Here is a 24129-nt window from a genome sequence, read left to right on the forward strand (position 1 = left end):
GTCAGGTATCTAAGTAGAGAAGGAATCAGCACATTCCATCAAAATATAAGAGGTATTAGAGATAAAGTTAGCGAACTGCGTATAGATGTTGACTCTGACATTATTGGTATATCGGAGCACCACTTAAATAATTTGACAATTCAGAGGCTTCCTGTATCAGGATATATATTAACTGGCTGTTTTTCAAGGACTTCCTTCGGGAGTGGGGGAGTGGTCATGTACATAAAAAACAGTATTCTATTTCAGTCCGTAGACGTATTGCAGCACTGCACTGAACAGATATTTGAATGTTATGTAGGGGCAGTTGAATTTAGTTACTTCTAATTGTTGGTGTTCATAGGTCCCCTAACTCTGACTTCAGATCATTTCTGCTCAAGCTAGAGAGGGTTCTTGGTTCACTTTGTAGGACGTACCAAAAATTAGTTAGTGTTAATTTCGTATATGATTGTGCAAGAAAAAGGATGTTGGTAGATCTCCTAAACTCATATGATCTGATGCACCCTGTGTTTTTTCCAATCAGGGTGTAAGGGAACAGTAGCACAGCCATAAACAATATTTTTATTCATTCTTCATTACTAGATGGACATTCTGTTAGGAAAAAGGTGAATACCCTTTCAGACCATGATGCACAAATTTTAGCACTAAAAGGCTTTTGTGCTAAAACACATATAATTACAGACTATTTAGGAAAGCTAATCCAACGGCAATAGAGAAGTTTTTAAACCTCATTAAGGAACAAGAGCGGCAGGATGTGTATAGTGCCAATATCACAGATGACAAATATCATGTTTTCCTTAACACATTTCACATGCTCTTTGAGAGTTGCTTTCCAGCAGAACGTTCTAAACGGGATGCTAGCAGTAAAAGGCAGCGTGGGTGGCTGTCTAGTGGGATAAGGATATCATGTAGAGCAAAGTGTGAATTATATCAAAATGTTAGAAGCAGTCACAATCAAGCTACAGTAGCCCATTAAAAACAGTTTTGTAAGGTGCTTAAAATGTTATTAGGAAGGCAATGAGTATGTGGTGCGCAAATAGAATAGCTAATTCACAGGATAAAATGAAAACCATATGGTCAGTTGTGAAGGAAGTCTCTGGTCAGCAGCACAAGGTCGACAATATAAAGTCAGTTCGTAATAAAAATATTTGTGTTACTCAAAATGGTTCAAATGTCTCTGAGCACTATGGGACTTAACATCTGAGGTCATCAGTTCAAATGGTTCAAATGGCTCTGAGCACTATGGGACTCAACATCTGTGGTCATCAGTCCCCTAGAACTTACAACTATTTAAACCTAACTAACCTAAGGACATCACACACATCCATGCCTGAGGCAGGATTCGAACCTGCGACCGTAGCAGTCTCGTGGTTCCGGACTGAAACGCCTAGCACCGCTCGGCCACTGCCGCCGGCATTTGTGTTACTGGTAAGTCAGATATACGTACAGTACTTAAAAATTATTTTCGGAGCAGTGCTGAGGGAATTAAATAAAAACTTAGTTTCTGCCGGGAATCATATAACTCTCTTGGAAAATGCCTTTCCGAGATTGATGTCTGAAATACTCCTCGGTGATACTGACACGGGGGAGACAGAGTCAATAATTAAATCACTGAAGACTAAGTACTCTCATGGATATGATGGAGCGCCTGGCAGGATATTAAAGTACTGTGCTGCACATGTTAGCCCTGTATTTAGCCATGTTTCTAATTTTTCCTTTAGGAATGACCAGTTTTCTGAACGATTAAAGTACTCAGTAGTAAAGCCGCTTTATAAAAATGGAGAAAGGGACAATGCTGACAATTTTAGACCTATTTCTATGCCATCAGTGTTTGCTAAAGTTATTGAAAAGGCTGTGTTGTGTAAGAATAATTGATCATTTTACATCATATAATTTACTATCAAATGTACAGTTCGGCTTTAGAAGTCGTTTACAACTGAAAAATACTACAATCTCTTTTCTCTGTGTGGTACTGGATGGATTAAACAAAAGGTTTCGAACGCTAGGCATATTTTTGATTTAACTAAGGCGTTTGAGTGTGCTGATCACAAAATATTGCTCCAGAAGTTGGACCATTATGGAATACGAGGAGTATCTCACAATTGGTTAACCTCTTACTTTAACAACAAACAGCAAAAGGTCATTACTCTCAGTGATGAGAATGGTTGTGATATGGGGTCTGAGTGTGGTACAGTCAAATGGGGGATGCCCCAGGGATCAGTGTTGGGGCCACTCCTGTTCCTTATTTATGTAAATGATATTACAAGTAATTCTAAAATATTTCTGTTTGCTGATAACACTAGCTTGCTAGTAAAGGATGTTGTGTGCAACATTTGCTGTGTTTCAAGTAGTGCAATTCATGACATAACTTCAGGGTTTGTAGAAAGTAAACTAACGCAAAATCACAGTAAGAGTCAGTTTTTTATAGCTTCTAACACACAAATCAACAAACTCCGACTTTTTAATTTCACAGAATAGGCAAGTGCTTAGTGAAAGTTAACAGTTCAAATTCCTAGGTGTTCAGATAGATAGTAAAGTGTCGTGGAAAGCCCACATTCTGGATCTTGTTCTAAGACTTTATGCTGCTATTTTTAACTATTCGAACGGTATCTGAAGTAAGCGATAGTTCGACACGAAAATTAGTCTACTTTACATAGTTACATTCGCTTTTGTCGTATGGTATTATATCTCGGGTAGTCCTTCCCATTCTCAAAGGATATCTTTGGTTCAGAAACAGGCAGTTCGGGCAATATGTGGTGTAAGTTCGCGAACCTCTTGTCGACCCCTGCTCACTCGTCTGGGTATTCTGGCATTGGCCTCTCAATATATATATTCTTTACTGTCGTTTCTTATTAACAATATCAGCTTATTCCCAAGAGTTAGCAGCTTTCACTCAGTTAATACTAGACAGAAATCCAATCTGCATTTGGATCGCACTTCCTTAAGTCTTCTGCAAAAAGGTGTGCAGTATACTGCTGCATCCAATTTCGATAAGTTACCACAGGAGTTCAAAAATCTTCAGCAGTACTCCACGTGCTTTCAAATCGAAACTGAAGAGTTTCCTCATTGGTCACTCCTTTTATTCTGTTGAGAAGTTCCTTGAGAAATTATGTCGATTCCTATGTTATATTGTTGACTGCGTTTACTTAAACTTATGGTTTGACTTTTTTCGGGTTCATAAACATTTTATTTTATCTGATATTACTTGTATGTCGTAATTTCATGTAGTGACCCGTTTGACAAGCTACCCTGTGCTTACCTTTCAGCAAGCTAATTCGCGCCAGCACATAGCGAAAGTTTCTCCTGCTTTTCTTCGTCCGCGCCAACCATGGATTGGCAGCAAGGTCGCCGGATCTCTCTCCAATTGAGCAAGTTTGGAGCATTATGGCTAAGGACATACAACCAGCTCGGATTTCGAAGATCCAACACTCCAGTCGGACAGAATTTGGCACGTTATCTCTCAGAAAGACATCCAACAATTCTGTCAATCAGTGCCAGGCCAAATAAATGCTTGCATAAGTTCCACACGTAGACCATCGCGTTGTTGACTTGCTTATTCAATTTTTCTGAAACTGCAATCATTTTTTCATCTGTATATGTACATCACATCTACCAATTTCCATGCCATTAGAATAATTCTTTCATGGTGTGTCGTTTTTTGTCTTAGAGTGTAATTGTTGTATTATCCATCTAACTGACATAATATTCCAATTCGCAATGTTATTTTCTTTTTTGGGGGAGGGGAGGGGGGAGATGGGCAGTACTAAAAGTGGATGAGGGACAGGAGGTTGACGTATGAAATGTTTGGCTACAGTACCAGAATACTTAGAGCTTTCACTGTGTCTACATACTCACAATCGTACTTTGAACCAAAGAGGTATACACAGCTGCTCGTGAAAACTGCAACACCACAAACATAGCATGCAACAAACACCACATTGGAATGATGTGTACAATATACTTTGCTACCGAATTGGTTAACATTTCAGCACAACCACACAACTGTATGGACCACTCTCTAGTAGCACCTCTGTAGGGGCTGGAGCGTATTTGTTTGGTGATGGTGTAGGTGGTAGTGCACCAGTGGAAACGCTGTGCACAATTAAACAATATAACTTTATTTCATCTTCAATTCTACATGAAGCAGGCACACCTCTCCTCGTGAGCTCCAGACGGTGCAGCTGGCTTTGGCTGCTAGGACGGCGCCCAGCGATCCTACATCAGGACTCTGTCCTGATTGCGAAGGCGAGGCCACGGCCAATTGTGATGGCGGCGCTTCCCCGGCGGAGCGACACTCCAGGGTGCCTGTTCTGTATCTTTCCCCCATTGTGCCGATCGTTTCGGTACTCAAGAGCACCGAACGGTCTAGTACTCGAATTAGAGTCCCTGCATTATTCAGTATGCATTTCGGTAGCGATACCGTTCAGGTCTAGAGAACCGAAGCGCTGTTGTCGGTGCGTGTCGCGCAAGCCAATCAAAAGCAAGCGGCCGCAGATCCGCGCATGCGCACTGCAGCGCGCACAGCGCCACAAACACAAAGCGGCTAGCAGACGACACAGGCGCGCTATTCTTCCAAGTACCAAAAATTGTGATTACCTTGCCATAACGCATGCGCCGCATTCCATCAAGCCGACGTGCCCGCCTTCATCGCCCTTGCCTCCTCCTTAACAGTACTAGGTGCAGTATATCCATTTCCATGATTCTCAGCTGAATTGCATATGAATTTTTACAGCTTCTCTGACCGCATGTTTCCGTGCATGCATAATAACGATAGCGTATTTGACTGTATTCTGCAGATTGTCGTAAATTCCGCATTATGTCATCTTATTCTCATTCACACTGACATCGTGTTTTGGATTTTACGTTTCGGAAAATGAGTTAGGAATAGTGCGTAGTACCACATTGTACTAATACATCTATAAAAACACCCGAAAAATTGATTCTGAGAGTTTCAAAGAATAAGAAGATAAACAGAATGTGATTATAACTCGCTCCTAGAGATCCAAATGATTACGTAGCCCACTTCCCTATATGATACGTCAACGATTTGGGTCTTAGAAACAAAATTGAAAAAACGCATTTTCGAGGTCTCCTGTTTATAACATGCATCTCATGAATGAAAATGTTTCGTATATGGTGCAACAGTCTAAAAATATTACGGCAGATATCTTTCATCTCTGTCTACTGTGGCTGAGGATTCGATCGCAGATAAATACTTGTGACAAGCAAGATTATGAAGATGACTGCTGCTAGTTACATTCCCAGTAATTTAAGTTGTGCTCTTAGATTCCTGTCTAACTGCATACTCGGAAATCGCTACATATTCGGAAAAAATGGTGAATTATTTCTGACAAGAAAAAATATAAAGGTCACTGTCGGTTGTTTCACTCACACAAATTTCATCTCCGACAATTTCATATTTCGTATTTTAAACACACAGAAATCACGAAATCATTACTGAGGAAGTGCGCTCTTACATGTAAGTAATAACGAATATTACAGAAAAATCTTAACTTACACGAATAACAATGTCTCAGAAAGTGTTGCATATGTGAAGGGGAAAAAAAATTTTTGCCTCCACCCATGCGCAAACCCATGTCCTTTCATAGTGCTTTCCCGCGCTCTAACCACTGGCCCACGCCACACAACGAAAACATGGCGCTCAAATCTTGTACTATTGCGTAGAGGAACAAAGGTTGACTTCATTGCCAAACGGTGCTGCGTAGGTCCATAAATGACCTTGTGGATGACATCGGAAGTTCACTGAGGCTTTTTGCAGATGATGCTGTGGTATATCGAGAGGTTGTAACAATGAAAAATTGTACTGAAATGTAGGAGGATCTGCAGCGAATTGACGCATGGTGCAAGGAATGGCAATTGAATTTCAATGTAGACAAGTGTAATGTGCTGCGAATATATAGAAAGAAAGATCCCTTATCATTTAGGTACAATATAGCAGGTCAGCAACTGGAAGCAGTTAATTCCATAAATTATCTGGGAGTATGCATTAGGAGTGATTTAAAATGGAATGGTCATATAAAGTTGATCGTCGATAAAGGAGATGCCAGATTGAGATTCATTGCAAGAATCCTAAGGAAATGCAATCTGAAAACAAAAGAAGTAGGTTACAAAAAAAATGTGTGTGAAATCTTATGGGACTTAATTGCTAAGGTCATCAGTCCCTAAGCTTACACACTACTTAACCTAAATTTTCCTAAGGACAAACATACACACCCATGCCCGAGGGAGGACTCGAACCTCCACAGGGACCAGCCGCACAGTACACGACTGCAACGCCCCCGACCGCTCAGATAATCTCCCGTGGCGAAGTAGGTTACAGTACGCTTTTTCGCCCACTGCTTGAATACTGCTCAGCAGTGTGGGATCTGTACCACATAGGGTTGATAGAAGAAATAGAGAAGATCCAATGGAGAGCAGCGCGCTTCGTTAAGGATCGTTTAGTAATCGCGAAAGCGTTACGGAGATGATAGATAAACTCCAGTGGAACACTCTGCAGGAGAGACGCTCAGTAGCTCGGTACGGGCTTTTGTTGAAGTTTCGAGAACATACCTTCACCGAGGAGTCAAGCAGTATATTGCTCCCTCCTACGTATATCTCGCAAAGAGACCATGAGGATAAAATCAGACAGATTAGAGCCCACACAGAGGCATACCGACAATCCTTCTTTCCACAAACAATACGAGACTGGAATAGAAGGGAGAACCGATAGAGGTACTCAAGGTACCCACCGCCACACACCGTCAGGTGGCTTACAGAGTATGGTTATAGATGTATTTGTGGGAAAAAATACACAAAGGCACTAGTAACGTCAGTTCACACTCATGTAATATACACAAGCTGAGCCAATGTCTTGATATTTAATTATCTTTAAACTCTTATTTGCATAAAAAAACACGTATTTTGAGAGAATATTGACCGAAAACCTTTTTTTTTTTGTTGTGATCATTCACAGTAACAACCTAACCTAACCATATTTCTAACAAAGGAAAATAGTCTATTATGAACTCACTTTCCAACCTGATGCGTCCTTTCGTGATTCTTTAGTAACGCAATCACTAAATCCAAAGCTAAAACCGTTAAATATGTTTAAAACAACAAATTATAGGTGTACATAAACCACAGATCACCGATCGACAGGGCCAGACCGAAGTCCAAAAACTTTCGCTACAATTGTCGTAAAATCGGTGGGAGGACCGTTCGGTAACAAGTCTCAGAAGCTTACTGAATAGGATATTTCGATAAAGAACCGAAAATGACGTCACTACCGAAACTAACGTACTACACCGATCGGTATGAACGATACAGAATAGGGCCCCAGGAGACGGCCCCGGTGCTCTTCGCTGCGCAGTTGCGGAGAAGACTGTGCGCGGGTCTCCACCCATGCCCCACAGACAGGCGGCAGACGGCGGCTGACGTTGTGACGCCGAGTCCCTCCCTGAGTTCGCTGTTTCAGCATCGGCGGCAGCAGACACGAACAGCAGGCGGCAGACACAGCCTGGTCTCGAACCGGAGGCTGTTGCTGGCGATGCGCAGTCGTCTATTGGTCCAGTGGTGCTCCAGCATCGTAGTGCGGCTATCCCTGAATCGGATAACTTTCTGTCCTCAAATTCAGCCTCATTTATACTCCGTTACTGCCCATTTGTTTCTCTAACGCCTGATGTCTAGTCACATTTCCCATAACAGAGAGACCTGCTTGAGTGCAGTGGCAATGACCCACTTACTACATCATTCTTTGCTGCGTGGGGCAGTTTACCATTGCGCTCAGCTACACTTGCTTCACAAATCATGCATCTGTTATTGTGCCCTACTTGTCGACGTAGCATGGCTGACAGCCAGCGCTGAGGTCATCAGTCCCCTAGAACTTAGAACTACTTAAACCTAACTAACCTAAGGACATCACACACATCCATGCCCGAGGCAGGATTCGAACCTGCGACCGTAGCGGACACGCGGTTCCAAACTGAAGCGCTTAGAACCGCACGGCCACACCGGCCGGCAATACTCCGTGGTGGCCTCCATGCTACTCTCAGCGCTTACAATAAAGATTTAATACTTTTACCAGAATTCTGGGTAGTGTTACTACGCACTGTAGTAGGAGTAAGACTATCTACAGTCTGTATATGTGGGTGTCTCACTCAGAATGTTGTTTGCTTGTTAGATGATCGTGTTATACCTCATGTAAGAACAGAAACATCTACCAGCATGTGTCAAAATTCGACAGTGACAGCATCGTGAACATTCGAAACAGTGGTTTATCGTTCCGTGATATCACTACTTCCGTTGATTGGCATCCCACGATTGTCAAACAGATATAGAACTGATGCATTCAGTAGATCACTGTTCAGCAACATGAGGGATCTCAACACTCACATACATCTGATGCCCAAGATACAGACATTTTGTTCACTCAGCTGTGCAGGGTCACAAAGTAACTATACATGCGTTGAATCAGGAAATAGGTTTATTTGCTACGGGACAAGTATCCACACGGAGAGTGCGGTGACCTCTCGAGCACTATGGACTACCAGTGCGGAAACCATTACTGCTGCATCCCTCGACACAGCAGCTGAGGGAGGTGTGGTGCCAACACTGGACACAGGAGTGGCACCATGACGTCCTTTCTGCCTATAGATTCACGGTTTCCATCAGTCCCGTCATCGCCATATGTGCCGCAATACCTGACATAATGCTATTGAGGGCCATAGGGTACAGGACATGTCAATTTCTGGTTATCCGATGACGTCAATCAAGATGGCGGATTTTTGAGGGTAATTTGAATTTTGGCGGGAAAGTGCCACTCCCCCAAACCCATAAGAAATGGCACGAAGTTCAAATTCCACCATGGCAATGTATCACAAACCCGCTATCTCTAGTAAGCAAAGAAAATGGTGGGAAAAAAGGACTTGTTTTTATTATTTAACAAATTTCAGACAGGTATGACTCCACTGGGACTGGACTGCAACTGGCAGAGGGTGCTCTCCTGACGTCAGCTGATGACGCAAGTACCGTCATTCAAGATGACGGCACCCAGTGTGTTCACCGCGATCTCCATAGCCCAACTGACTTACTTCATATCGTGCCCGCCAGAGGGCGCTACCATGAAGTTGCGTGATTACACAGGATCGTCTGCTCTCTCTCGCGCACGCGCGTTATAACTAAACACACGCCGCGCCACCGGCCCGCGGGCATCCGACAGCTTAACGTCGCACACCCTCGGCCTCCACCTCCATGCACACGCCGGACATAGTCTTCTGTAAATATGCTAACTAAAGTAACACCCACATCGCGCATATAACCTATCAATTACCCAAGTACTTAATTCCATTTCAATTTTAATCATATTCAATTTACAATTTCAATATTCAATGATCAAATGAGAAGTTCCACAATTTCCCACTATCAGCACGGTGTTCATTCACGACCTACCACCCCCACCCCTAGAATGCTGCACTCCTACTGGCTACTGCATTAGTCACGTGATTCGACTATATTGGTAGGAATAGGTGTTCACTATACTTTCAATTACCTAGTTTCATCTACTTTTCAAAGTCCAGACCGCCACCTCTTTCTAGGAACCGGCGCCGATTTTGAATTCTGGCAGTAAAGAAAGGTCACTTGGGCTTTCACTACCAACCTAAAAAAATGGTTGCAAACAAAACTCACTGCCATTAACCTAAGCCTCCAGGGCAACCTCTTCCTAGGGGTTGCTGGTAAAAGGACTCAAGCCACACTAGGCTGATGGAGAGAAGAAGGAGTGTACTTTATTTATTTGAGAGCAAAAATGGCTCTGAGCACTATGAGACTTAACATCTGTGGTCATCAGTCCCCTAGAACTTAGAACCACTTAAACCTAACTAATCTAAGGACATCACACACATACATGCCCGAGGCAGGATTCGAACCTGCGACCGTAGTGGTCACGCGGTTCCAGACTGAAGCGCCTTTAACCGCACGGCCACACCGGCCGGCTATTTGAGAGCAATTTATTTAGGGATGGAGTATATGTATCACAGAACACACGCTCTGACATGCCCCACAGCATACAGACCTGCAAACTACTCCTACATAACTCATGTATAACGCTCTACACACACTCTTGCTAATTGTAAACCGTCAAAAATAACATATTGCACAACCTACAGACATGCGAACCACTCACAAACAATGCAATGCATTTACGTCAAGATAGCCAAACAACTCCTAAATTGTCAAAATAATAATCCATCTAAAACACTCTGCTTGCTAATCGTCAACAGTCGAAATCATACACCAGTCTTTATTTAAACAATTAGAGCCAGCACCACCACGAAGTGTATTCGCCACTGAGTCCATAGCCCAACTGACTTAGTTCATATCGATGCTACTAGAGGACGCTGTAGTGACGTCAGGTGATGACGCAAGTACCATAATCTAAGATGGCTGCATCTAGTGGGTTCACCACGACTCCAGACCCCAGCTGGCTTAGTACATTTCGTCGCCACCAGAGGACGCCACCGTGACACCAACTGATGACTCAAGTACAGTTATCCATTATAGCGGCAAACAGTGTGTTCTCCACGAGGTCTAGTACTCAGTACCACAAGCAGAGGACACTGTCGTCCGTTTCCTGACGTAAACCGAGATGGTCAGGGAAAATGGTGGCAAAACGACTCAGCCTGCTCTGTGCTGCTGGGCAGAGTAAGGATGGAGTGCACTCTACTTATTTTCAAACAACTTATTTAAGGATACAGTATATCTATCACACTCACACAAAACATCCACCCCGATGTGCCTGGGGTCATGTTCACAGCCCACAGACACGCAACCAACTCGTAATTTCAGTACACAATAGCAAACTGCTTCTAAATAATTCATCACACTGATGTGTAGACACGCTCAGTACTCGTAAACTGTCCAAATAGCGCACAGCAGGTACTACAGAGCCACTTGCGAATTAATGCAATCAACGCACCCAACACAGTCCACTGCCCCCTGTTCAATAGAGTACACAGGAGGTAGCGATAAGTGATGCATCCGTCAGATGTGAAACCGCGTACAGCCCCTGCTCGGCTTCCGCAAGCATGAGGTAGATGCACCCCCATTCATACGTAACACATGAGAAATTACTATCCACTAAACACCGATGATGACGCGATCGGACGTACGGTCGACGCGGCTGTCAACTGTCAAACCACGCACAGGCCCCATGCCCGCGTCCCGCATGTAGCGGCACCCCCATTCATACGTAACACCTGAGAAATTCCTATCCAAATACGTCTTCACCTACACACACGTGCTGACGTGATCGGGCGGAAGCGCAACCGCGAGCTGCAGCCGAACGCAGGCCAAAGTTGTACGCAGGCGCTGTTAATGACCGAGGTCTTATTTACAGTGCGCGCAATCCAAGCAGAGCCGTGCGCGTTCGGCATTCCTTGCTACCCTCACTCTAACTGCAGTCCGGCGAAGGCGCTGCAGAATTCCGTTCCACAGTAGCAGAACCTGCTTTCTCCTTAGCAATTCTAATGGACCATACATGACGTTTGACTCACGCTTCACCGCGTGTAGCTATATACCATCGGAAACGCATCTAGCAACGTTATCAATCTTATACTCAAGTCACATTGCTATCTAAAATAATAACCAAGTCTAACTCTACTAAATTCTATGGCCCTTCAGAAATAGTTAACACTCGCTTTCTTATTGTCTCAGCTTGTATGTGCCAAAATTCCTGCCCTAACAGAACCTATTTACCAAAATATCGCCGAATCTAGTATTCCTCCCAGACATACAGTGATAGCGTTCCTGCTCTCAACATACGCAAATGTTCTGATCGCTCCTAAATCCCACCACAATCAATCGAGCATTTTCTTCCTGGGGCTTTCAGTCGTTATTTTGCAAAGATTGCTAAATTGCACCGACAGTTCCCTCAATCTACACACGCCCAACCTGTTCTTTCTTTCTACAGACGCTACACTGATCACCATTTTGCACCAACAACTAAACATCGCAAAGTTGTCTGCATCAAATACATACGATACTCGCAAGAATATTGGAGCATCAAACCGATCTCCAACCAGGGAATATTTCACCGAGTACTGTCTCGATCTAGTAAACATGCAATTCATATCCCCCACCATACCAAATCATCCCTTTTACATCAGCGAACCGAAGTCACTCCCTCAGAACTGATGTGAAAGACAGGCTCGTTCCCCCGGCACAAACGCGTTACTATTTCCGCTTTCTTGCTCGCATTTCTACAGACATCTCTAGACTCTTCGATTAATAGAACAACCATATTTTCGCCATAATATTACACAATTTTCGCCGTACTTCCCGATATGAAGAGGACAGCAGTAGCCTCCCGATCGCTAACGCAACATAATGCACAAGATATAGACTACACATTATTTCTCCGCAAACACCAAATTTTAGCGAGGTGTAGCATGCTGTAAACCATTGACTAACTACAAACAAATAGAGTAAAATAATATTTGCACATTCGAATACCGAAGTCGGTGATGTAACAGATTCCAGATGATTAATATTGCTTACAAGCCAACTAGGGTCTTTCCCACGTCTAGAGAACAGGTAAACATGTGTCCAACACACCGCAATCGATATTCCCTCAACTAAATAAAGGCATCAAATGTGCAGAAGCAGTCGACCGAACAATTTACAAGGGAGGGAATAACACTCCACCGCAAACGCACCATCTTCTCAAAGTTACACTTGATCACGAAAGTCGCCCAGCACGTACTTAGTTCGCTATTCGGTCGTCTAGAAGATGGTAAAGTTAACTATGATACATTCCTACAATCCAACAGGCCTCTGCATTTGAAAGACTGCTACCATTAACATGGGAACGCGTATCAATACCACCACACACTTTGCATACACGAACACATTCTAGAAAACCCCTCACATATTTCTCGGCGCTGTTACCTAGGAAGAGGTGGCGGTCTGGACTTTGAAAAGTAGTTGAAAGTATAGTGAACACCTATTCCTACCTATATGATGCCGAATCACGTGACTAATGCAGTAGCCAATAGGAGTGCTAGGTCGTGAATGAACACCATGCTGATAGTGGGAAAGTGTGGAGAGAGAGCAGACTATCTAGTGTCATCACGCGACTTCATGATAGCACCCTCTGGTGGGCATGATATGAACTAAGTCAATTGGGCTATGGAGCTCGCGGTGAACACACTGGGTGCCGTCATCTTGAATACCGATACTTGCGTTGTGATCTGACGTCAAGTGAGCGCCCTCCTGTGGCACCAATATGAACTAAGCCAGTTGGGTTCTGGAGGTCGTGGTGAACACACTGGGTGCATCCATCTTCAATAACGCTACTTGTGTCATCAACTGACATCAGGAGAGCGCCCTCTGCTGGCACCGATATGAACTAAACCAATTCCAGTCCAGACCCAGTGGAGAACACACCTGCCTGAAATTCGTTAAATAATAAAGACAAGTCCTTTTCCCCACCATTTTCGCTGCTTAGTAGAGGTAGCGGGGGTGTCATGAATTATCATGGTGGAATTTGAACTTCGTGGCATTTTTTCTGGGCGACAGGGGCATGGCACTTTCTCGCCCGCCAAAATTCAAACTTCCCGACAAAATCCGCCATCTTGATAGACGTCATCGCTGCCATCTTGGATGACCTCATCGCCACCATCTTGGATAACAGTACTTTGGGGTGATGTCACCTTTGTTCCAATACTCTCATAGTCGTTGTATTTCCGACTACTTAAGGACAGTGAATTGCCTTATCTTTGATGTCTCCAAAACTTTATCTTTCCACAAGATGATGCAAGACCACACGTCACCACACTGCACAAAATGTTCAAATGCATGTGAATGCGTATGAGACCAAACTGCTGAGGTCATTGATCCCTAGACTTACACCCTACTTAAACTAACTTACGCGAAGGACGACACACACACCCATGCCCGAGGGAGGACTCGAACCTCTGGCAGGAGTAACCGCCCAGTTCATGACATGGTGCCTCTAACTGCACGGCCACTCCGCATGGTCCACGCAGTCCAAACCTACCCCTATACAGAGGGTGTAAAACTGTAGTCCTGCCCAACACATTCTCGAGATCTCTCGCCCAATGAATACATTTGGTCGCGGGTAGCGGAAAGACTAGCATTTTTGCACTTGACACTACGATTGGCATGTAACTGAAGGAGCATAGCGTGCTGAACCCTTGCCTCTCATACAAGCTCAGTTCAACTCAATGCCCAGCCAAATAAGAGCCATCGTTGCAGCCAGAAGAGGCAATTCCGTGTACTGCTTGGGCCACTCATATTAATGTGACCACCTGACAAAAGCCTGAAAGACCACCTTTTGGAATGTGAGATGTGCAGAAAGAGTCAGTGACGTTCTACGGATACAGAGAGGGACGTTGAGTCATGCCTACTCCAGGGCCGTTGCCAGCTGAGCTAAGTTTCTCGGTTGAGGCTCCACGGTGGGATCGAGCTGGTCCCACAGATTCTCAACTAGGTTCAATCCGGCGAGGTTGGCGTCCAGGGCAGTACAGTAAACTCATCCTGGTGCTCCTCGAAACACGCACATACACTGCAAGCTATGTGACACGAACTTTGTCCTGCCGGTAGATGGCATCGTGTCAAGGAAAAACAAAATTCATGTATGAGGCAGATGGATATAAGTATTTTGTTGAAATATTGTGCATCCAGAATGATGAGATTACCCAGGGAATGTCATCGAAAACATTCCCCAGATCATAACGCTCCCTCCTGGTTGCAGGGTGTTTCCTTTCAGACATTCCTATGGAACATAATACGTGATTCATCTGAAAAGGACAGCTGTCGAGACACTCAGTGGCCGCCAGTTGAAGTATTGGCGTGCAAATTACAGCCTTTTCCGCAGTCAGCATGGGTTCATAAACCAGAGACCTGCAGCAGAGCTCATACACAGCGAATTTCACTGAGCGATCGTAGAGGAGACACTGTTGATACCTCCTTGGGTCATCTAGGTGGTCAATTGCTTAACAGTTGCACGTCTATTCCCCCATACACATCTCCGCAGCCGTCGTTCACCTCTGTTATCTATGGCCCGAGGTGCACCACAGTTGCCTCAGTGCCAGTTTTGAATGCACGGTATACTTTAACCACAACGGCACATGAACAGTTTACAAAAATAGCCATTTCGGAAATACTTCCACCCTTGGTCCAAAAGCCAATTATCATGTCCTTTTGGACATCATACACTCCTGGAAATTGAAATAAGAACACCGTGAATTCATTGTCCCAGGAAGGGGAAACTTTATTGACACATTCCTGGGGTCAGATACATCACATGATCACACTGACAGAACCACAGGCACATAGACACAGGCAACAGAGCATGCACAATGTCGGCACTAGTACAGTGTATATCCACCTTTCGCAGCAATGCAGGCTGCTATTCTCCCATGGAGACGATCGTAGAGATGCTGGATGTAGTCCTGTGGAACGGCTTGCCATGCCATTTCCACCTGGCGCCTCAGTTGGACCAGCGTTCGTGCTGGACGTGCAGACCGCATGAGACGATGCTTCATCCAGTCCCAAACATGCTCAATGGGGGACAGATCCGGAGATGTTGCTGGCCAGGGTAGTTGACTTACACCTTCTAGAGCACATTGGGTGGCACGGGATACATGCGGACGTGCATTGTCCAGTTGGAACAGCAAGTTCCCTTGCCGGTCTAGGAATGGTAGAAAGATGGGTTCGATGACTGTTTGGATGTACCGTGCACTATTCAGTGTCCCCTCGACGATCACCAGTGGTGTACGGCCAGTGTAGGAGATCGCTCCCCACACCATGATGCCGAGTGTTGGCCCTGTGTGCCTCGGTCGTATGCAGTCCTGATTGTGGCGCTCACCTGCACGGCGCCAAACATGCATACGACCATCATTGGCACCAAGGCAGAAGCGACTCTCATCGCTGAAGACGACACGTCTCCATTCGTCCCTCCATTCACGCCTGTCGCAACACCACTGGAGGCGGGCTGCACGATGTTGGGGCGTGAGCGGAAGACGGCCTAACGGTGTGCGGGACCGTAGCCCAGCTTCACGGAGACGGTTGCGAATGGTCCTCGCCGATACCCCAGGAGCAACAGTGTCCCTAATTTGCTGGGAAGTGGCGGTGCGGTCCCCTACGGCACTGCGTAGGATGCTACGGCCTTGGCGTGCATCCGTGCGTCGCTGCGGTCCGGTCCCAGGTCGACGGGCACGTGCACCTTCCGCCGACCACTGGCGACAACATCGATGTACTGTGGAGACCTCACGCCCCACGTGTTGAGCAATTCGGCGGTACGTCCACCCGGCCTCCCGCATGCCCACTATATGCCCTCGCTCAAAGTCCGTCAACTGCACATACGGTTCACGTCCACGCTGTCGCGGCATGCTACCAGTGTTAAAGACTGCGATGGAGCTCCGTATGCCACTGCAAACTGGCTGACACTGACGGCGGCGGTGCACAAATGCTGCGCAGCTAGCGCCATTCGACGGCCAACACCGCGGTTCCTGGTGTGTCCGCTGTGCCGTGCGTGTGATCATTGCTTGTACAGCCCTCTCGCAGTGTCCGGAGCAAGTATGGTGGGTCTGACACACTGGTGTCAATGTGTTCTTTTTTCCATTTCCAGGAGTGTATAAATCACTCCATTTCCACATTATGATAACGACTGCATTGCTTTCCGCATCCCCCCAACACTGCTGGTGGTGTCACCTGTCACGTCATGTCTTTGAGTGGTTATTGCATGTTGACATTGAACATAGGCGGTGGTCACATTAATGTTACTGGACCGTGTAAAATTCGGAACCTGTATACTTCCAAATCACCTACAGATTTATTCACGCATTCTTTCTACTACACCGTATGCGCACTATGAGTAAAATGTCATTATTTTCTATCGTTCCTCGTGAGCAGTTTCAATGGCCAGTAATGTATTTTCGATCGTTCTTGCAATGTGCTACAAGGGTATCATCAACAATTACCACTGACGGCTTCTGATTTCTATTCCAAAACAATGTTTGCATATAACTCCTTATCTTGCAGGAGTTGCAAGTCTTAATCTAGTAATGGTTTTCCATGAATTTCAGAACGTAATGTGTCATCTAACACTGCAGTTGTTTCCTACCTTGTGGAAGTGGAGCGTTCTGGTTTTGCACAGATATTAATTAGACAACGAAACTAATTTTCGTTATAACAAGAACGATAGAAAGAAAGAAGGAACATTCAACAACCCATAATACTTGAACTTTGCTTCTACTGAAAGCAAATCTAGTATCTTAAGCAGAATTAAATTATTGTTCATTTAACACATCAGACTGAGGAAGGCAAATCTATATTGGCGCTTTGCACACCTATTATCAACATTAATAATTGTACACCAGCCTACTGCAACGTTACCCTGTTTTAAAATACCCAAAGTAAACTAGAAATAACTACACAGGCCAACAACAAACAGTTGTGAAATCAGGTTTCCTCTATGCGCTATTATTTTGTTGATTATTGTTATTTAACATGCACTTCTACACGAAATATGTAGTTTCATCTCTGATTTGTGCGCTTTTAAATCGCGTGAATGAGGATTGGTCCCTGTATGTTTGCCCTATTGTCAGTCTGCTTCCTAATTAGTTCCAGAAATATCCACCAGATAGAGTTGGAGGCTACTGTGTGAGCTTCCGCAGTACCAAACAGAGCGAGGATGGGCTTCGCATGATAGTTTGGTTAGGAAGCATCTCCGATGTAGATTTTTGCATTTGTATTGCCGAATAGATATAAAATAGCTTAAGTAAAGGAAGTTGCGTAAATCACCTTGATGGTTTTTGCTACATATGCAGAAAATAAACGTTGAAAAGAAACCGAAGACCTATAATTGACTTTGTAAAGACTTTCGCAATAAGTCTGTAAAACTTGTACACAACATTTACGATCGTGGGCTACCGGGAAACGAAAACGTGTGAAACAAAATCCACTCCGATAGCTTTTGTTTGTAAGGACTAGTGTTGTCCCTCTGATACTAATGAAGATGACAGTGATTATGCGGGTTTGCAATGAATTGCTTAAAGATTAAACTGAGATGAGTTAATAACTCACCAGATATCTCTGTCAAAAGAAGCTTCTGAATTACTGACTTCCAACAAAAATGTACTCGATCAAGGAACCAAAGCTACCTTTTATCATATAACAGAAAAAGGTCTGCTACTCTTCTTGCTCTTGAAATTGTCCATCCGAAAAAAAAATCCTTGATGAGCCATTCCAGTTGTAATAAGTCTCTACTGTTACTACGTAATAGCGCACCTATTCGAAAATGTTATGCGTCTTTATAGCTAAAGTTCTTTTCTGCTATTTTAGTCAACGAAACTTATGAGAAAAAGGTTCTTTCTAGATGTGATTTAACAATTTGTAAAATAAAGGTAAATACTCATTTTGTTTCAATGAGAAGCGGCAGCAGTCGTCTAATTTGGGTATGAATAGGTCCTCAGATTGTTTACTAGCTAGTGAAGATACTACTTCTTAATATTTCTATTTGTTTTATTTCACAATTAGTTTGTCACCCATAGTAAAACACAACACACAGTTATTTATTAGTGTGAACATTTTTACCAATCAACAAGACAACAAAAACGTAGTTTCATCACCAAAACCTCTTTTTACATGGAAGGAGCTCATTTTCAAGTGATTACACACGATGTGTCATGTACAAAAGCCTATATGTTAAATCAGCTAACTATTATGTCCAGCCTAATTCGGCACACATCCAGTTCAGTATAACATAGAATTGTTGTCCAAAATGTTCTAGAATTTTCTTTGTCAAAATAATTATTACAATGACATTTGATTTTACAAACAGTGTCAATTTATGTAAAAATTGTATCCTTTATGGTTACAAAAATCTGAGTTACAAAAGAAATTTGATATACCTGGAATAAAATTTAGAACTATCAAGATACGGCACATCCCAAGATTTGTTTACATATTGCAAAAGTATATAATTTACGTCATCCGAAATTGAAATTAATTACGACTTTTCAGTATACTGAAAAATATTTCCTGATGAATGATAATTACGATTTTCTACAGCTCATATGAGATTCGGAATTTTGTTGAATAGATGTGATTTACGGGAAAAACTGCATATATGAAACAAAATCTAATAAAAACCTTTGAAGTTAACAATTCTTTTTAAACGTAGACTTCGTAAAGCAAAATCTGTAGGATGACCAATTTTCGTAATTTTATGTTCTCATGTTTTAGCTCGCAATGAAAAGGTAAATTTGGAAAAGAATATTATTTCATAAATACTTCGTAGTATTGCATACCTATACAAAAGTCGTAAATCCCATACTTTACGATCTAAATCGGTATAAATGTTACCCAAATGGGTGCGGAATCGTATCTTTCGGTTTACCCAGGCTTGTGTCGTAACGTCTTTTCGAGCCAGAAATCCCTTAATTTTGATTTGTTATACTCTCAAGAAGACAATCTCGTGTTTTGTTCCGAAATTAGAGGACTGCTGAGAATATGGGTCTTCTTGGATGTTTTCTAGATGATTTTCTCTTTTCTATGGGCACCTCAACGCAAGTTTAAAATTTGTACTTATACACAGTGGTAACAAATATAGTTCAATATCAGCTGCTCACTCAATGAAAATGAAAGAAGAACATTAAACCGTAGCTTTGATTTTTGAAATGATTAAGTATCATAAACATCAATGGGTGGTTTGTCTAGACTTAGGTAAACATTCTCCTTGGTTATCAAAGTGGCGTCACTAAATAAGCTTGCTTCTTGTGCCTCTGGAATAGAAGATCCAAAGCACACCACTAGGTTAGAAAAAAATGGTCTAAGAGAGAAAACATGGACGCTAGGAGGAAGAATGTCATTAGTTGGACGAAAGAAAATCATCTTTTCTCCACTGCATATGAAGTTGCGCCTTTTGAAACAGTTTGCAAATTCTTTTGATAAGAATGGATCACGCCTTGTACATACAGGGAAAAACGTTGGAGTTGAGTATGGAATAATCAAAGCAGGACTATGTGACGATCCACAAATAAGGCAATTCTGCATATGAAAACTGTGGAGGTCCGCTACCAAGGAAGATCGGATATGCACGTGATGGCAGCCTACTGCTGGAATTTAAAAATGGACTGCTCCAAAATCTCCTGAATCTTCTGAAGTGTGTAGTGACTAGGTGGTTTCATGAGTGACTTTTTTCCTTTATTACGTATAAAATAATATTTCTATAATACAATAGTAAAACTATTGTTTCTATCTTTTATCCATGGACTAAAATTAAAATAGTATAACATATATTACACTAAAATCTTGTATTTTAGAATTTTGAGATTCTAGGAATATATTAATGAAATGTTTGAATTCAGGGCATCAAATTCTTAGAAAATCAGCTTAAAATACTTCGGCACCAAAGCAACTATTCATCTGTGGTACGCAAATAAATAGCAATCTACACGAATCTTAATGCTATCGTTTTCAGTCAAGACTAGTTAATGCAATTATAGTAAGAAACAGCAAAGTCGGAGCATTATTAAACATTTAATAGGATTTTTAGCCAGCTCATTGTTATACTGATAATAATTCTATGCTTTTCCGTGTGAGTATTATCATGTGCTCTGTGGTAATGAAGGTTAGAGTTTAATGTACTTTGAATCAGAATTATTACAAAGGAGCACTATCTCACGTGAAAGGGCAGTGGGAAAGGAACTGGGCATAATCATGTTTAAGGAGCCATCACATAATTTGCATGAAATGTGTGGTGTCACTGCCAGACACCACACTTGCTAGGTGGTAGCTTAAATCGGCTGCGGTCCATTTAGTACATGTCGGACCCGCATGTCGCCACTGTGTGATCGCAGACCGAGCGCCACCACAAGGCAGGTCTCGAGATACGGACTAGCACTCGCCCCAGTTGTACGGACGACATTGCTAGCGACTATACTGACGAAGCCTTTCTCTCATTTGCCGAGAGACAGTTAGAATAGCCTTCAGCTAAGTCAATGGCTACGACCTAGCAAGGCGCCATTAGCCTTACATAGTTTGATAGTTATCGTATGAAATGTCTCATCAAGAACGATGTATACAACAAGGATTAAAAGTTAAGTATTCCAGCAGCTGCATACTTTTCTTTATAACATTAATGAGTATCCTGTTTCAGACCTCTATCTAGCCTACGTGAGATTACGCGTGCCTTTCGACTACTTCAGTGTGGCGTAGCTGTCTTGTTACGTCACAATAAAATGAGTCAGAGAAACACTAGGAATTGTTAATCTTTTTCAACGAGAGCCCAACGATTCCATGGGAGCGCCACATCGCACATAAAATACAATGTGGACTGCTGATGTGTTGCAGATATTGTTAATTATCTCTGTTGGATTCTGCTGAAAGAACAAGTTTTGGGAAGTACTTGAACATGTTAGATAGGCTGCACCAAAAATAACTACATCACGTGAACCGGCCAATGCGAAGGCCCTCGTGATAAAATAAAACGTTATAAACTACACAGAGGGCATCAACTGCATAAGCATAAGCTTAGACTGGAGAATGATGCGAAGGAAACCTAAATGTAAATGCCCTGACTGAGATTCGAACCACTGTCCTCCTGACTGTGAGTCCTGAGTCTTCCCACTTCGCCACCTCGCTGGGTTTGAGCTTTCGTCTACGGAGAGGAGTTTTCTCCTACACAGAAGTGATTGCGCATGCGCGGGTGTCTGTTTGTGTGTGTGTGTGTGCTCGGCGCAAGGCGGGCTGGGGCGACGGTAGCGGACTACGCGAAGGCGTACCTCCAGGAACGTTAGGACGCTTTGTCGTGTGTCGGATAGCCAGATGCCGGATTTACTACTGTTCCTGTTCCCTTGAACAATTTTATAGCACACAGCCATCTCTGCAGAAGCATAATACAACATGCGGCCTGTAGGACGAACCCCATGAACGAGGAACTTCGTAACTTGGTCATTTCCAACAATAGTCTATACCTACATCTACAGGGTGTGGACACAAATACGGAAAAACCAAAAGTACAACATCTTACCACGCCTAAGGCGGTGTAGGAAAATCGTTGGCATTCTAAACAGATTCTAGTAGTCACAAACTGGCGAAATACAGGTACTGTGCGGTTTTCAGGGGAATCTTATACCATTGTCCCCGAAAAATATTGGGAACTTTAGGTAGTGATGATGGAAGCGTGTAGTGATCACGTACACTTCATTCCCAATTTGACGATGAAGGCTGAATAATGCTGAGATCTGTCACTGTGGTGGCCAGGGGAGATGCGACAACTCTATCTCTTGGCCACAAACCAGTCTTGGACGATGTGAGCTGCGAACAGGAGCAATGTCTTCCTGGAACACAGCATCTATATCTTCATGATTACTTTGTTATTTACAATAAAGAGCCTGGCAGTGGGTTCAATGAACCACTTTCAAGCTGTCTCTCTAGCGTTCCACTCACGAACGGCACACGGATAAAACGATCACTTAATTTTTCTGTGCAAGCCCTGTTTTCTCTTTTATTTTGTCGTGATGATCGTTTCTACCTATGTAGGTGGGTGCCAAGAGAATTTCTTCACAATCGAAAGAGAAAACTGGTATCAAAGTTTCATGAGAAGATCCCGTCGCAACGAAGAACGCCTTTGTTTTAATGATTGCCACTCCAATTCACGTATCATGTCTGCGGCACTATCTCACCTACTTGGCGATAATGCAAAACGAACTGCCCTCCTTTATACTTTTTCGATCTCATCCGCCAGTCCCATTTGATGCGCATCCCGCGCCGCACAGCTATACTCCAGAACAGGGCGGACAAGCGTGGTGTAAGCAGTCCCTGTAGTAGACCTGTCACACATTCTAAGTGTTCTGCCATCGAATCTCAGTCTTTGGTTATCTGTACAAACAACATTATCTATGAGATCGTTCCACTTTAGGGTATTTATAATTATAATCCCTAAGCATTTAGTTAAATTTACAGCCTTCAGATTTGTGTGACTTACCGTGAACCGAAATTTTGCGGTTTTATTTAGTGCTCATGTGAATAACTTCACACTTTATTTAGGGTCAATTGCCACTTTTTGCACCATACTGATACCTTATCTAAATTATTGTGCAGTTCGTTTTGTTCATATGATGACTTTACAAGACGGTAAATAACAGCATCATCTGTAAGCAATCTAAGACGACTACTGAGATTGTCTCCTTTCTGTTGAACTTGTTTCCGGCTTTACCCAGCTATTTGATATTCAGTGCTGGCTATTTGGGCTTGGAGATGTGGTTCTTTCCCAACACAGCTACAACAATTAACAAGTATAATACCCATCGTTTTTACAACTAACTGACTGTGTTTTACCTACCCCCTTTTAGACGGATGCTCTTTCTGTCGTTCCTTGAAGCCCAGTCCCTTCCACACAGTCCCCACTACCTGTATAGCAGCTTCCTGTGTGTAGTGGACTTCTGACCTATTAATCGGAACACGGAAACCCAGCACCTGATGGCGCGAGTCAAGAAATCTGCAACCTACACCGTCACAGAACCGCCTGAGCCACTGATTCAGACCCTCCACTCGGCTCTGCACCAAAGGACCACAGTCCATTCTATCGATGATGCTGCAGGTTACTATTGGAGAACAAATATTGTACCATGTAGTGGATCTGGGATCTGATCAGACAAAACTGACACACAATCCTTGGCAGCAATATGACCTTGTAGAGTAACCATGGTGTCCAAGGAATACCAGGGTATGGCTGACCAAATTATCATCGAACCCTCGCCATGTTTCGCTCTTTGCAGCAAGCAGCCTGTAACATAGGCTTGGAACATGCATATGCCAGACATTAACTCGTGCAGCAATTGGAAACAATGTAAAACAAGACTGACCCAACCAAATGACTTTCTTCCATTGCTCCGTATTTAAGGTTTTATGGCTTCAGCACCGCATTTTCGTTTTCCACCCATTGCAGTCACTAATGCTTGGTTTTGAAATTCCATATCGGCCTGCAGTTCTCTGCTTATGAAGACCCCTTCCTGGCTTTTGGTGCTGACAGGATACTCGAGTGCGACATTGAGTTCTGCAGTGACCGTTATAGCTGTGGTCCACTTCTTTTCGTCACAGTCCTCT

General features: G+C 43.3%; 1 protein-coding gene and 1 pseudogene across 1 annotated transcript in view; both read right to left on the reverse strand.

Moving 5' to 3' along the window:
* The window catches only part of LOC126470763 (glutaryl-CoA dehydrogenase, mitochondrial-like), a 428045-nt gene extending 423721 nt beyond the window's left edge, over window positions 1–4324 (reverse strand). The window contains exons 1-2 of the mRNA XM_050098768.1: window positions 4151–4324; window positions 4026–4089 (exon numbers count right to left, since the gene is read on the reverse strand). Coding sequence (XP_049954725.1) covers window positions 4026–4089; window positions 4151–4324 — 238 coding nt within the window. The remainder of the gene's footprint in view (window positions 1–4025; window positions 4090–4150) is intronic.
* Window positions 1–24129, reverse strand: part of LOC126470764 (glutaryl-CoA dehydrogenase, mitochondrial-like) — a 413687-nt pseudogene that overhangs the window by 81979 nt on the left and 307579 nt on the right.

Source organism: Schistocerca serialis, chromosome 3 (assembly GCF_023864345.2).
Source record: "Schistocerca serialis cubense isolate TAMUIC-IGC-003099 chromosome 3, iqSchSeri2.2, whole genome shotgun sequence".
Taxonomy (NCBI): domain Eukaryota; kingdom Metazoa; phylum Arthropoda; class Insecta; order Orthoptera; family Acrididae; genus Schistocerca; species Schistocerca serialis.